The 16,541-nt window shown below is 35.4% G+C and overlaps 2 protein-coding genes across 5 annotated transcripts in view; one reads left to right on the top strand and one right to left on the bottom strand.

Moving 5' to 3' along the window:
* Positions 1 to 352: 352 nt before the first annotated feature.
* LOC128986587 (TLC domain-containing protein 5-like) lies at positions 353 to 9,364 on the bottom strand. Its single transcript, XM_054407026.1, has 4 exons — positions 9,173 to 9,364; positions 7,775 to 7,998; positions 5,451 to 5,629; positions 353 to 4,705 (listed from the first exon to the last, which is right to left on the bottom strand). Exons 2-4 carry the CDS (start codon positions 7,989 to 7,991, stop codon positions 4,397 to 4,399), a joined length of 705 nt encoding a protein of 234 aa, XP_054263001.1. The 5' UTR covers positions 7,992 to 7,998; positions 9,173 to 9,364; the 3' UTR covers positions 353 to 4,396.
* Positions 9,365 to 14,569: 5,205 nt separating this feature from the next.
* LOC128986614 (uncharacterized) overlaps positions 14,570 to 16,541 on the top strand; it is a 29,532-nt gene continuing 27,560 nt past the window's right edge. For all 4 annotated transcript variants that reach the window (XM_054407068.1, XM_054407065.1, XM_054407064.1 and 1 more), the window contains exon 1: positions 14,570 to 14,796. The gene's annotated coding sequence lies outside the window, so the exon portion shown is untranslated. The remainder of the gene's footprint in view (positions 14,797 to 16,541) is intronic.

The following is a 16,541-nucleotide window of genomic DNA, read 5'->3' as shown; positions in this document are numbered from 1 at the left end:
CTCTATCTTTATTTATTTAAATATTTAGTTCCCCCCAGAACAATTAAAGCATCAAAAATTGTTCAAAAATTTCCGTTCTTGTTCTTAACCATTTGTAACTTTGTAACTGTTCAATTTTATAAGAACATGAAGAGGACCATTCTTGTTTGAAATTTATTGTAGATAATTTTTGTAAATTGCATATTTTGCGCTAAACGACATGGTTTTTGAGATATTTAATGAAAACCAAAAAACAACCACTTCAACTTATACTCCCCCTCGCCGCCAACCTGACGCTCAAAATGGTGTCACTTTTTACTGAATAACTTCTTGATCAGCATTGTACGTGTTATTTTTGGATGTTGAGGTTTAGGTCTAATTGCACGGCACTATTATAGTCACAAGACGATGCTTGGCTAAATTAAATCACTAGATCATTTATTATACACAAGGCATTCAAATAAAAGAAGTAATACAAATCTCTTTATTACATGCTCAACTTACGTAAATATTACATAAAAGCGGTAACATTATATAGACTAGTTAGACTATTAGCACATAAATAATATAACTGATGGCTAATTTGTTACTGAGCGTTTACATTTACTACAAAAGTGATATACCAAGGAGCTATAAACATTTTCTTAAAAGTCCTCTCGCAAAAAATACCACTACTTTATGATGTTTATAAAAATATTTGATCTTTTAGTAATTTTCTCTCAAATTTTGATCCATAAAATGCATACAAGGTCTATGCTTTCGAACAATGTTTATTAAGGTAACTACCGACATCACGCATAAGCACAACACTAAAGGATCACAGTAAGCAATCTTAAAGAAATTGTAAATGACTTGTTCATTTCACAAAACCATATGATGAAAAAACAATCCAAAAATACTTCGAATGGAACTAAACCTGTAAATAGTTTTAAGTAAAAACAATACCTGTAATAATAACAATATGAATACACATATAGATTGGATCAACGGTGAAAATGTTATAGGCTAAAAGAAAAATAATACAGTTAACGGTATGTAAATACTAAATATACTACTCAAACCAAATAAAATGATGCAGCACAAAGAAAATTTATCCTCAAAAATGTTGTAACCATTTTTGCACCACTTACAAATTGCAAAACCATGGAGAGAGCTTGTGACACGTAAGTTGGCACTTGACCGATCGCTACTAGCCTATTCAAAAACATTTTGTGCCGTCATGGGGGTTGCGTCAACTGTCCTCGGGATCCACGTGAAGGTGCTCAAGTACACCCCGGGAGTCAGCAGAAATGTTTGCAGTCCGGTCTTTTCCTTACCCCCACCCTCCCCCCGCCTACACTACCCGCGTTAGGTCCAGCTTACATGTCACAAGCTGTATTTTAAAAATTTCAGTTGAAGACTTGCATTTATGCAGGTATAGATTACGCAACCCTGTGGAATGTAGTTTAAAAGATAATAAAAAAAAATATATAATACTAGTAAAAAAGACGACTTAAAAATATTGTACACTAATGCCCAATGTATTTAGTATTATTGAAACCTAAGTAACCTAATGGAAAGAGGCATAACCAGGATGGAAGACAGAATAAATTGCAATCAACGAGTGGAATTATTTCACCAGGAATCAAATCAATAAATGATTAAAAGTTATTGTTAGATTGGAAACTACCTGTGCTGATGATACATTAACACATCATGGTACAAGAGATTAGTCCAGATTAAGTGTCATTGTAAAGTTATATCAACTCTGTGTTATTTAGGCCAGTAATATCATTACGCAAAATCATTTATTGCTATCAATCAATGTTCAGAGGAGATAGGTCTAAGGTGAAGTTTTAGAATGCAACTAAAATACAAAAAAGAATTTTTGCATGATTCTTTTTTAAGGTAAAACATTCATCTCATTTCCCATGCAAATTTAAAAAATCCAAATTTGGCCCTTTCTACTTCCAATTTCAGATATTTTTGACCAAAAATGTTAAATAATTTAAATTGATATGACTTAACAGCTAATAGAAAACAATTCTAGCACCCTGGCACCGTCCATAAGCGAATGTAACAATCTGGAATGAAAATGACATAGTAGTATCATTAGGGATCCCAGACGTCCTCTTTTTCCCGGACACGTCCTCTTTTTGGGTACAAAAAAAACGTCCGGGGGGATTTTTGGCAATACTTTCAAATGTCCGGGATTTTGACTTTGTGAGAAAATAAAAAAATATTTCTGCAAGTATTAATATTAGCAATCAGCTTTTATAATTAATCGTCATCATAACATTAAACTAAGTTAAAATACTACACTTTAATAATATCTTACGTATAAAAGTGTCATTTCCTCTTTCTTTAGGTAAAATTTCGTGTATAACGTAGGCCTACGCTAGAATCCATTGGAAATACTGTAGAACAAAACAGAACGGAAGGCGAAACTGAATAACTCTGCTCACTAGTAGCCAGTTTGCCAGGCCAGTAGCATACTAGCGACCGTCGGCCGTCGACCAGTGACTAGCTCTTCGTCTGCTTACTTGCTTACTTTACGTTACATGTTACATGCCTACTTAAAAAATAATTATCTTACTTTTTAATTTGTCCGTGTTGATCGTCCCTAGGGCCTACTCTAATGCCGAAAAGAAAATGTGTATTTTCAGAAAAGTTGAAAGAAAAGTTTACTTGTTTTAAGCGTGGTCGACATGAACTGTTGCTTGCTGGGCAGGTATAATGCAGTCGTGTTGGGTGCTAGTTCTTAAACACTTCTTAGATAAAATAAGTTCTTTGGTTCAAAATCATGGTCTGATTTTGGACAATTTCTGTTTAGCATGCACATTGGCACCAGGGTGTTTTTGTAAATCAAACATGCTTGAATGTGTTGTAATGTTGCGGTATTCCTTTGATATTAAAACCACAAGTCTCAATAAAAAAACATGACATTATACGAGTATAAGTTTATTTTTTAACATTTCTTGACCTTTAAAAAATAAACTGGGAAGCTTGAACACATTAAACTAGGTCCTCAAAATAGCTTAAAAAGTACTAATTTTAGCACGTTATTTCCAAATTTTTTCCGGGGGGGCCCCCGGACCCCCCTTCTTTGCTGGGGGGTATTCCAAGGCCCCCCGGTGACTCCCCCCCCCCAAATATATGTCTAGGACCACCCTTGGTGAGTAATTTTGTCCTCTTTTTTGATGGAGGGTCCCTGGGAACCCTAAGTATCATAGATTAAACATACTATGTTTAATCTATGGTAGTATCAATAAGAATTAATAGATTCTAAAAAGGTACCTAGGTTAGTCAAATTAAATACATTATTTATCAATATATAGGCCTAACAGTAAGAAACGATATCAGTAAGTACTAACCATAAAAAAAAATTATCACAGACAGATTTAGCACTGAAAATCATTGTTTAGAGTCCTCTAAGGTAATTCATCAAGAAACATGACGAAATTGATTACATTAAATAAATCAATAAAATGTATCAAATCTAACCTCTAAGGTTAATTAAACTCATAGATATGATATTGCAAAGAAAGCAGTTGGTTTCACTATCACAGCCCTAGCTTAAGTGTGGTGGTTTTGTAAACAAGAACAACGTCAATAAAAGGCGACATTACAATCTGCTGGTAAGCTTGATGCACTAGTAAAAGTTCAAATGTGACTCTTAAGAATAGAAACACTTTGTTAGACTGTGTTTGTATTGAAAAAAGGTGCAAAAAATAAAAGGAATGTGATACAGGTTGAACATTACAGAAAGCTAAACACATGTATATTAAATTCCTTTGGGAAAATACAAACATTACTTGAGTGATTACTATTTATTTTATAAGCAATCCTTACATCTTTGTTGCATTTTGATCTTAGAAAAGTCTTTACGTATTTTAAAATTCAAAACTGAAATTACCACAGACAGGTATCACTTACTATTTCAACGATTCTACCAACTTTGATGTGAATTGATCATTAGATTTTTTTTGTAAATAAAAGACAATACCATGTAACCCTGTAAGCATAAATCCCTATTCCAAGTTCTTTTATAATTTATTTACAACTAAGATGTCCACCTAATAGACATCTTTTGTTTCGGCTGGGACAAAGAACTAAACAGAAACAGGGAAATGGTTAAAACCACACAAACATTTGGTACAAATTCTTCACAAGTTTTATCCTATAACATCCGTAATAGCCACTCAGAAATTGATTTAAGTTGATTCCTTAAACACCCTTTTATACTTTGAAAGACACAAACTTAAGTACTGTATTCAATTTAAGTAACATTAAATGTAAATATTAATCAACATTAAATATCTATTAACAAGAAATAATACTTCCAGTAAAAAAATACTGTAAAAATAATATTTAGTCAATAGACAATCACATGCGGTGTGCTATACATAAACATAAATCTACGATACTTTGGTTACACTTAATCACTAGATCTCTCTTTGGATTTTACATACTTCTTCTTGATAAATTTTACTATGTAGAAGACAAATGCTAGTGAAATTAAGTACAAGGAGAAGCAACAGCATTTCACCGCTATTTTGGGCTTTCCATTGAAAACCACACAATAAGTGAGGTATGAGCCAATTCCGAGACGCACAACTACAAACGAGATGACAAACAGTATCTCTACCAGTGTGTGGATTAACGATTTGTTGTATCCGGCCGTCCGCAGAAACCATCTAATCTGTAGCAAGGGGTTGGTCACTTCTAGACTTAGAATTCCAGCCACCTACACAAAATAGAAAATTAATTAACCACTTTGCTAACTTTGAATTCACCCACATCATTGAAGTCGGCTTTGAGTGTGGATCAAGTAAAGCATGGAAGAAGTGAGTAATATACAGTAAATTACCAAAAAATAAGTATTGAGAAATGTCCAATCCCTAGGCCTACTCATGTTATTTTAAGACCGAACTTTAGGAATATTCCAACTCCAACTATAAATAGCAATAGCAACTGGATTGTTTTTGAAATAATAAAAACAATTTGATGTTTAAAATGCTCTTTCATCTCTTGGACGCAAGACACAAGCCTTCAATACAGTAACACAGATTTCAAATTATGTAGCCTAATCAATACTTACTAAATATCACTAATATGATTAGATTTTTCTGTTGACTTTTGGATGCCAAAATATGATTTTCTCCTTAGTTTTTGGCACTATGATACAAAAGAAGCTATAGTTTCCAATAAGTTATCCTTTCAATTTGGATTACTTAAGAAATTATTGTGTGCACTTAAAAATTAGGCCTAGTAATTGACATCAGTGCATTATATTGGTGGCCCACTCAACTGGGCCCAGCTTCAACAAGGGAATGGGATGTCTGCTACTACAATATTTTAAGATGTTTCTGTATTCAATCAACACCAATATGCAAGTTACAGTAAATGTTGATTTCAATTGAACACTCCAACCATGATCAGGCGAGATTCGTATTTATTGTATTGTACAGTACTAATTGTAAAAATCTTACAGCTTCCCCTCCAGACGTTCGTCCCAACAGGACCATTCCGATGGAGACAAGGCTGGCCAGATGATGGAGTAGCATGATGGCTGGCTCTGTCTGGTGGATTAAACACCAGCCAAGGTCAAACCAGAAGTAGCCTAGACTGACTGTCAGAGTTACATCTTGTAGCAGAGTGTTGGGCTCACCTAGGCAGAAAGTGATACTACTATCTATACTAATATATAAAAATGATATGGTGTGTGTTTGTGTGTGTGTCTGTCTGTTACTTAATAACGCAAGAACCAATGAACCGATTAAAATAAAATTTTGTATGGAGGTAGCTTATATACCTGGTTAACATATAGGCCAATTCCTGTTATTATATTTTCCTTGGGCTACGCCCAATGGGCTTCCAAAGTTTAAATAGTAAAACGTATTAATTGAAGTCAGCTGTAATAAGAGTTTCAATTGAGTTATGCTCCTGAAACCAAATGGGAATATGTAACAATTTTATACAAAATCAGAATTCAAGATCAATTTTTTTCGCTTCAGTGTCTTCTCTGTTGCGAAGCACGGGTACAACAGCTAGTAACTACATAGATATCTAAAAATGGATAATACAGTACTTCTAATCATTTGTACGCTGGACAGAAACTGAAGGTTTATGTTTCTTCCATTTTACAGTAGGTGTATATAAGCCTACTAACTTTTGGAAAAATCAGAAAGTTAAAGAAGGATTTTAATTGATTTTTTAAACCAAAGTAAGTGAAAACTTTATGAAAAATTTTAAAAATAATGGTTTACAGAAAGTGTTAAGGTGTTAACTAACACGGTATTATAGTCCTTGCTACCCTAACTTGAGGCAGTCCAAGGCCGCAATAGATATACGGCGTGCGACCTTGGGTTGCCTCAAGTTAGGGTGGCGAGGACTATAGAGGGGGCTATCTCAGTACTTGGAGGTAAGTTGGTCATTCAAAATATCTGTCTGTAACTTACAGTAGAGAATATTTCTCAGAAGTCTGACACATTCCATAAAACCAAGCAGCAAAAAACATTTTGTGAGTGTGAGATGGGTAATATATTGTGCATTACTGCATTTTATACATGTAGGATATATTAGAAGATATTGTGCTAAAATAGTAGGAGTACTTTTTTTTAAAGGTTGTTTGTGGTAGCCTAGGCTAGACAATTTTTGATAAACCAATGTACAGTATAGACTTTCTTTTACCCTTGACAAAAAGAGGTTTGAAATTTGTTGTTAACAATAAAAAAAAAAAAACTCCAGTAGGCGGAACCTCTACGGAAACTCCATCATTTTCTATAACTTTACAAAGACCTTACTTAGCCTGGATAAGTTAAGTCAGACAACATAAGTTAGACTGTTAACTGACTACAAGTTACTGTATACTTATCGCGACATGTAACATTTGCGTTTGTTACATAATTCACACATAATTTAAGTTACCAAATTACATTATTCATTTGTATTAAGTACAGCCATCTTTAAAAATTCTGATTACATATTTATATGTTTGAACATGGGCAAATCCATTAGGATTTTTTATTATTATTTTAAGACAGAATTTAACCCAGCTACTGAAAGTTAAGGATGTACCATACAGTACAAAAAATAATATGCAGAGTGAATATCATTTCAGTTAAGTGGGAAATAAACATAAAGGTAAAAGAGCTTAAATAACTTCACAGTGAGCCGGTACATTTCCATTGCATGTCAGGTCCAAGGCCAAGTGACGTTACGAGTAGTGTATAAGGATAGATATGCTACGCCGTCGCCATATCGAGTCACCCCCCACCACAACGCAATGTCGCCGGCGCCACAGCCTGAAGCTCCGTTTAGTTAGTCTTCATTCCTCCTCCTCAGTGAGTTCCGTGTGATTCAGGATGTCAGACAGTGTGGTTAAATGGTTTATTTTGTGTTTGGTCCAAGTTAAACAAGCATTGTTCCATCCGCACTGCAGTATTGTTTGCTGTTTAGTAATATTTATTAAAATAATTTACAGAGATGTTACATTGTATATAATATATTTTTTACGAAACAAAATGTTTTCCCAATATAAGTGCGTGAATGTGACTTTTTCAAGCATTAAAAATGTGAAAAATTTTTTGGGGGAGTGGGCTTACCCCTCGGCTTGGTATGTAGCCCCCCCCCCCCTTTAAGACCGGCTGGATCTGCCCATGGGTTTGAATTACTGTATCTAGGTACTAAGCCTACAAAGGAAATTGTGGGAGGTACCTACAAAACTCTAATCTAAGATACGTTATGTAAGATACTCTATTAAAAGTTAACTCCGATAGAATTTGTGATCAAAATTAATAAAACTCGTGGTTACCTGGGTATGAATATGGATCAGGTCCTTGCCAATAGCACAATGCAGACAAAACAACAGCCACAACAGCATGAACAAGAGTTACTATTCGGCAACAGACTTCTGCCATCTGTTTAAAAACTTTTGAACGGACGAGACACAAGTACATCACTGTCCAACAAACAGCACTGCTAGTCACAGCAAGACAGATACTACTGAGGTTGAACTCGTTGGATGACATTTTTGGGCTGAAATTCAGATAAAATAGTCGATTATATGTCTCATTATCTTCAGCTCAAACCCTGAGGAGTTCTACTTAGTCATGGCCTGGTTGTGCACCACCAACTTAGGCCCACTGGGTCGAACTTACACCTACAGTAGTATAATTAGTTGCATAGGCCAATTTTGGGATTAAGAATAGGGTAACTTATTATTACTTATTAACTTATTACCGTATCTTCATCTTTTACCCAAAAGGGATTGATGGTGTCATCCTTTCAAAATCAAAATTATACATTTAGACAAACTGGCATAACTTAAATACAAAACATATATTTACAACATTGGCATGTAGATAGGCGGATCAGTCAGAAAATTCTGTGAAAATGTCTTCAATAAATTCTTTTAGGGAATAGTAGGCTCTTGACTTGAGTGGAGGGACCAGCTTCTTTAAGAAAAGCTTACGCTCAAGCTGTTTGATAGAGTTGGGCAGCTTGTTCTAGATTTAGTGCTCCCATGTTGTAACTCTTCCCTGGGATCTCCTAAGCCTAACCTTTGGCACATCAAGCAACCCGTGCTGCCTAGTTTGGTGGTCATGAACCGCTAAACGAAGTTGAAACTTGTCGCAGTGGTCATGGATCATCAGTGAGCATATGAGGCTATAAACCGTGAATATCCCCAGCCTTGCAAAGATGCAGTGTGCAAGGAGGTCACTAAATGAAATACTGTATGTCTTACAGCACGTTTCTGGATCACTAATATATCTTCAACATCAACGGTATGACCCCAAAGTAGTAGGCCATAGCTCACATGACAGTGGAACATGGCAAGATAGGCCTAGATGTTAAGCAGGTAGGCCTACTGTTCAGTAATAAATTTTCACAGCTTGAGCAGAAGACAGCACACCATAAAAACGTTTGCTGCTAACGTTGCCTATGTGATTTTTCCACGCCATTTTCCTGTCCAGATGGAATCCAAGGAGCTTAACTGGTTCATTAGGTGGGGTATTTCTTGCCAGACTGCAGACCAGTGTCTGGGGTTTATCCTGGTTGAGCTGAAACCCAACTTGCATAATAATTAAACCAACCTGTAAGTTAGGCTAACACAACTAAGTGGCTGTTTCTAAACTAACCCAGTGATTTTTAAACTTCCTTATCGTACAAAACTAATCTAGACTGGTCTTAAATTAAGGCCTAGGCCTACCTTAGGTTTTACAATGATTAAAATGACACCAAGGATTTGAAATTTAACTTTTCACTAACAATATTTTGATGAAATCATCAGGGCAATGGAAATGTATAACCCTGTTTAACACATAGAATTTTGTGTTTCATTTTACAATTATTTTGAAATTTTACGACTAATTTTACATGACAATCATAATTGACAACACAAACAAACAGAACAACAGAAAAGAAAACAGACGAAACTTTCGCTTCCTCTTCCTAGTTTAAGCAAACAGCTAGCGAAAAGACACAAATAAAATGTTTTTTTCATAAGCCAAGCATAGATTAATAGCACACCATATGAGGAAAGCACGTTCCTTAATAGACAAAATTAACGCAATTTTGGTGTCATATCGGTCTATTACTGTATTTATCAAAATTATTGTACTGTTCACTCTTTGTTCATTGCCATTATATTAATTTTTTTCCATTATTTTATTTCATTTTATTTTAGAAAATTTCCCTATAGGGAAATAGCTATTACCGTAGGTGGCACGGTAAGACCTAGACCCGGGACCGATTTACTTTGTCATTTTGATGTTCCCAGAGGCCAAAAACACCATTCGTTCAAATGTTTATATATGTATATATATATATATATATATAGAGTTATATATATATACAGGGTGGTCTGGACCTAGCGTTAAAAATTTTTTTGGGTGGCAGACCAACACAAGTGTGACTCAAATCCACAATTTAAAAAAAATATATTCCATAAACCCACTTGCTGAAAAGTTATTTTGATTTTTTTAGAAAAACCTGTACATTTCCACAACATTTTAAAATTCCTCTAGTATTTTCATACATTTTTATAACTTTGACACTACCATCATATTCTCCATTAAATTCTATGTAAGAATAGACAGCTTTTGGTGAGCCCAAAGCTTCAGAATTGCTATTTAAATTGATTAAAACTAAGAAATTTTGATTTTCCTAAAAAAAAGGTTAAAAATAAGCCTACAGACACTATTTTTAAGCAAAATAGTAGAGATTAGCAAATTGCTACAAAAACTTCTCTAAGATCTTAGCTTTAAAAAAATATGATAAGGCATTTTATTTGCTTTCTTTTAAGTACAGCTATTCCAGTTATAAAAATGGAAAACAAGGTTTCACTCGAACTCCATTAAACGCTAACAGCGGTTTTCCAAACTCTGTAGAATGTCACTTAATTATCTAGCAAAGAGATAAATAAATAATTTTAGTTTTAGATTACTTATTTTAGTCAAATAATTACAAAATAACTTAGGGGCAAGGAAAAGTATGTTATTTTCCACTAAGATAACTGAAAGGTATTGTCCAGTATCTGATTACAGTCTACGTTATCATGAGATAAGCTTGTATTGACTGATCCAGTGGATAAAATTTTAATAGATTTCAGTCATTTACTCGTTGTTAGTTGTCTGAAGATGTCCTATTCAAATCAGGAATATGCGGAAATGCATTTTATATATGGTTTCTGCAATGGAAATGCAAGTGCGGCTCAAAGGGAGTACACCATTCGCTACCCTGGTAGGCACATTCCCAGTACGCAAGTGTTTGTGCGGCTGCATCAGCGATTGGTAGAACGTGGATCCGTACACAAGGAACGTAGTGAGGTGGGTGCAGCACCGGTGGAAGTGTGCGTTGAAGAACAAATTCTGGACCGAGTTAGTGAAGACCCGGAGATAAGTAGCAGAAATCTTGCTAGTGAAATCGGTGTAAGTAAAACTAAAGTTTTATCTATTTTGCACAAAAACAAACTCCATCCTTACCATTTCACAAAAGTTCAAGGCCTTGAACCCAATGATCATGGTGCTTGAGTAGATTTTTGTCGCTACCTCCTGAATTCTGACATTGAACAATACCACTTTTTCAAAAAGATTTTGTGGACAGATGAAGCTCTTTTTACAAGACAAGGTGTATTCAATTTTCACAATATGCATATGTGGAGCACTGAAAACCCACAGGCAACTAGAGAAATGTCCTTTCAAAAAAGGTTTACAGTAAACGTTTGGGCAGCTGTGATTGGTGATCGCTTCTTAGGTCCCCATATTTTTCAGAGAAGTTTGAGTGGAGAAATGTACGTTAACTTTTTGCAACACGATCGGCCTCAAATTTTGGATGTGATTGATCCTGTGCTCCGTCAAGATATCATTTATCAACAAGACGGAGCACCTCCTCATTTTACGAATAACGTTCGAGATTGGCTGAGTGCTAACTATCCCACATGGATAGGACGAGGAGGTCCAGTGCCCTGGCCCGCAAGATCTCCTGATCTAAACCCCATGGATTTCTTTGTGTGGGGATACATGAAGTCTAAAGTCTATGCAACTCCAGTCAATAGCGAAGAAGAACTTCTAAACAAGATCCAAATCGCAGCACAGGCATAAGGGATAAGCTAAGCCATAAAAGTGACTGTTGGAGGAATGCGGAAGAGAGCTAGAGCCTGCATAAGAGAGAATGGAGGACATTTTGAAAATAAATTAAAATCCCATGTAGCACAGATGGTTGGGCCAACGTTGGCCAACTGTGGAACAGTTGGTCGATGGTTGGTTGGAGCTTCCACAACCAACCAACCGTTGTCCAACTGTATATCTCGTAGTTGGGCCAACCAATATTTACAACTGTGGACCAACATTGGTTCATTGTTAATGAAATACATTAATATGCATTGCTGGGTATCATACATCAAGCCAACCGTTGTCCAACCGTTTTTCACTCCGTTGGACCAACAAAAGATACTTTTGTTGGACCAACGATGGTCCATAGTTGAGTTTTACACGACTTTCATTCTCTGGATAAACTAATATTCTTTAACTTATTTGCAACAATTTAAGGGGAAAGAGTAATTAATCATATAACAGTCAATTATAATAGCATTAATAATCTAACGGTAATTAAATAATCTGTATTCAAATACCAGTATCCTCTCTAACTCCCCCCCAAAAAAATAATAACTACTTGTGATGCCTTAACAGATTAACAGAATCATATTATACTGTGTAGTATCAAAATTGTTTTAAGTATTGCGACCATTGCAACTGTCGGCTACTCTTACACCACTTGAAAACTCTCTGTATCAACAATCGCAGATAGCTCAGTGGTAAGGTAAGAGGCTCATAAGTCGAAGGACCCGGGTTCAAGACCCGTCTGGGCCAAAAAAATTTTGTTCTAGCTTTTTTTCAAAAAATTTTTTTATGAACTATTTAATCAATTTACTCAACTAATAATTATGCTTTTCATACTAAATCTTTAATATTTTGTGTTAAATAAAACGGCTGGTTGGATATCAGTTGTGTTATGGTTAGTTGGCCATCAGTATTTTTGGATTGTTGGGCCATTGTTGGACAATGGTTGGTTGGAAAACAGTTTAAAGAGGCGACATTTCTACCGTTGGCCAACTGTGTGGCTCCACAATTTACCAACGTTGGCCCAACCATCTGTGCTACATGGGATGAACTTGCATTTTAGTTTGGTTATCAATCCAATACTTGTAATTTGTTTTGAAATTGTCTAGATACAAATTTTGTTGCAGCTTCATGCTGTTTCTATAATAATAAAAACTATCATCTGTGTCTTTTTGGTTTGTTATAGTGTGTGTTTTTTGTTTTCCTTAAACCATGTTTTCCACAGTTATAACTGGAATAGCTGTACTTAAAAGGAAGGAAATAAAATGCCTAATCATACTTTTTAAAAGCTAAGATTTTAGAGCAGTTTTTGTAGCAATTTGCTAATCCCTACTATTTTGCTTAAAAAAAAGTGTCTGTAGGCTTATTTTTTACCTTTTTTGGGAAAATCAAAATTTCTTAGTTTTAATCAATTTAAATAGCAATTCTGAAGCTTTGGGCTCACCAAAATCTGTCTATTCTTACATAGAATTTAATGGAGAATATGATGGTAGTGTCAAAGTTATAAAAATGTATGAAAATACTAGAGGAATTTTAAAATGTTGTGGAAATGTACAGGTTTTTCTAAAAAAATCAAATAAATAACGTTTCTGCAAGTGGGTTTATGGAATATATTTTTTTAAATTGTGGATTTGAGTCACACTTGTGTTGCTCTACCACCCAAAAAAATTTTAACGCTAGGTCCAGACCACCCTGTATATATACGTCCGTGAACGCGATAAACTTGAGTAATTTTTGTCCGATTTTGATGAAATTTGGTTTAAAGGTGTAAAGTGGGATAAACTTGAATGAGTTCGCGAACCAGCATGATCGGACCATGGAAACGGGGCTTTACGGGGGGTTTTATGGGGTAAAAATTGGTTTTTCTCACTTTTGACCCTCAAAACACAAAATTTCCCAATTTCTCTTTAGACCTTTTTAAAGAGCTTAAAAAAACAATTAATTTAGTATAAAAAAGTATTTTTGTTCGGTTAATAGTAACGGAGAAAATTTAAAAAATTGTAAATTTAAAATTCCCATGTTATTCTTATGGAGAATATTGTCAAATGTTGTAGTTTGCTTGTTTATGGATTGTATTTTGTATTTTGATCAAATTTATTTATTTTGTACTAAGCTATCAATATTTTACAAAAAACACACTTTATTAGTTTCATTGTAGCAGCAAACCTAGGTACTGGTTAAACCTAAAGTTATTAAAATATATTTAATTGAAAATCAATTAAGACAAATGGAAATTCGCTTAGTCGGCAGGTTTACTGCGGCGGGGGTATTTATTTTGTTCAGGTAAAATGCATGATCGACATTGTGCCATGTTCATACACTATACAGTATTTTGTTTGATCTTTTCTTTTGGGGTTTTCCTGTATTATAAGCTGGCTTCAATCAAAGGAAGAGGTAGTGGCAATGGGAACTGAACTAGGCCACCTTTAACTCCAGGCCGCGGCCTTCGAACTGGCAACGTCGCAAGTGGTGTTGTAACAGCTGTGTTTGTTAGGAAGTAGGTTGGGTAGTCTATGGTAGCATAGATAAAACATGGAAGTAGCTAATGGTATTTGTGTATTTACGATAGATTGGTTACTGGACTATGACAATATTGACTCCGCTTCAAATGTACAGATATAGATTTTAATTGATATTGTTTCGGTTTTCAATTCTGTATGTTTTATTTTCAATATATTTAATAGATTTATGTTCATACATTTAAATTTAAATCAATTAAGTGCGAATTAATGAGCTGATGTCACCTGTCTGCCATGTTATCTTATGGGACGTCCGTCACTGAACAACACCACTTGCGACGTTGCCAATTCTACCAGGCCGCGGCCTGTAGTTAAAGGCGGCCGTGGCACTGCATTCGTTTAATTCTTTTCCAGATTTTCCTTCTCCAATACTGTATGTACTCCAATCCAATCCAATATCCAATTCCAATCCAAGCTAGAAGCAAAGCAAAGCAAGCAAACCACACACACACAGGTTTACAATTTCGATTTGGAGATTAGATTGGAGGTTAGAGAAATTTGCTTGGGGATTTTATTTTAATATGCTGTTGCTGTTCACCTAGCTTAAAATCGAGTTATAAGTTATTGTAGATAAATCTTTTATCTCTTTAAAACCTCAAAATTCAGTGATTTGGTTATTTCGGTTATTGTATTTTGTATTTTTATAAGTTGCACCGTGTGTGGAAGGTGAAAAGATTCGCCTTCTAATCTAAGAGGTGAGTAATAAGATAATAGGCCTAGGCTAACTTAATCTTCTTTCATTAGTTTCATTTACATTTATTGCCTTATTAGGCTAAGCTTAACTCTAGTAGCCTAGTAAGTTTTAACTCTTATTTTTACGAGGAAGGAATTGGCTTGTAAACCCGGTAGGCCCTATCACAGAAAACATACTACTATAACCCAGAATGCCAACCGCATGGTAAAAAGCATTAAGCGTTTTGCGAGAGCTTTGCCTGTCAACCCGTAGGCAGTGCCACCAGCGTTGCCATGCACTCAGCATAGCAACGCTGGTGGCGCTGCCAACGAATTGACAGGCAAAGCTCTCTCAAAACGCTTAAATGCTTTTTACCATGCGGTTGGCATTCTGGGTTATAGTAGTATGTTTTCTGTGGCCCTATACAAGAACTGTGGGCCGGTCTAATCATTTGAATAATTTAATTACCGACTCAAATTAGCCTATACTTAGAGGGTCAATGACCTTTTGAATTCTTCTATAATAGACTGCATGGTATGCCTACTTACTTACTTGGATACCGGTACTTGATCTCTTCATCGTTAGCTATGTCCACACTCATGCGCTTTCAATTTCAATGTGCCTTTCAGCTTTCAATTCAACATGCATCAACGCAAACAATATCGCATGCGCCTTGAGGCATGCTTTTTAGCTGTCCACACTCATGCGCCACCATCCTCACTTTCTAGATACCTTTTCCTAATTCGATCAAGACGTCAATATTCTGATAGGAGGGATGGTGCGGCAAATTAAGTGTCAATAAAAGTTCCTAACCGTAAGAAACCATATCGGATAATATAGATGAAGAAGTACTATATAGTACTCAAAATTTTCTAATTTTATTTTAATTTATTAATTCTCTTAATGTAATCTTAATTTATTCAATTTATTTTATTTTTTTTATTACTCCGTATGTCCCGCTAACATATATAAGAGCAACAATCTTCTATGAATTCTGAGGTTTCTTAGTTATTCAATATGCTTCAAACAACTGCAATACGGACGACTTGTCAACAATGTAAAGCAGTTGCAAGTTGAAACGCACAGAAATCCAAGGCTGGTGGATTGTCTTACGCTACGCTTTTGCTATGGAATGGAGCCCCTTCCGACTCATTTCGTGCATGCCTTGAGGCAAGCGTCACTTGCGTCCATCTGCATCAAGGCATGCGTTAAGAGGCGCACACAAAAGCGCACGAGTGTGGACATAGCTGTTGACCAACAAATGTTGGATAGATTGCATCATTAGATTGCTACACTATTTACTACGATTTCTAGAAAAATACCGGTATGGATCATAAACATAAACAAATGACGTTTTTGGCCCGAAAATAAACATTATTTAACATTGCTTAAATTGAACTGCCAATCATATGTTCAATGCTATTAGTATAGGATTCGGGCCAACAACGTCATTTTGTTTATGTTTATGATCCATACCGGTATTTTTCTAGTTATCGTGCTATTTACTAACACTATTTACATAAATAGGCTACAATTAAACTGAACTGACGGATGTGACTTTTTTGGGTGAAGCGAGTGGCTCGTCATTTTACACTTCTTTTAAAAGGTACAAGGGCTACAAGGGTACAAGAGTTTCAAGGGGTAAGAGTACAAGGGCCTGCTGAGTAGGCTCTGGCGAAGTGCGGATTTGAACCGCTTTGGGTCTAGAGCTCGTATATTAGTCGGCAGTGTATTAAATAGTTTTATAGCTATTGAGGGGTATGACTG

Source organism: Macrosteles quadrilineatus, unplaced genomic scaffold (assembly GCF_028750875.1).
Source record: "Macrosteles quadrilineatus isolate MER2022 unplaced genomic scaffold, UCM_ALF_1.0 Scaffold_2__2_contigs__length_208266976, whole genome shotgun sequence".
In the NCBI taxonomy this organism is placed as follows: domain Eukaryota; kingdom Metazoa; phylum Arthropoda; class Insecta; order Hemiptera; family Cicadellidae; genus Macrosteles; species Macrosteles quadrilineatus.
This window is presented reverse-complemented; position numbering and strand designations above follow the sequence as displayed.

Bases quoted from the DNA above. Each gene is read 5' to 3' on its own strand.
- LOC128986587 (XM_054407026.1), bottom strand. From the start codon at position 7,991: ATGTCATCCAACGAGTTCAACCTCAGTAGTATCTGTCTTGCTGTGACT. The intron at 5,630-7,774 runs GTAACCACGAGT...CTTTCTGCCTAG, and splicing joins TGATCCATATTCATACCCAG to GTGAGCCCAACACTCTGCTA. The intron at 4,706-5,450 runs GTAAGATTTTTA...TATTTTGTGTAG, and splicing joins GAACGTCTGGAGGGGAAGCT to GTGGCTGGAATTCTAAGTCT.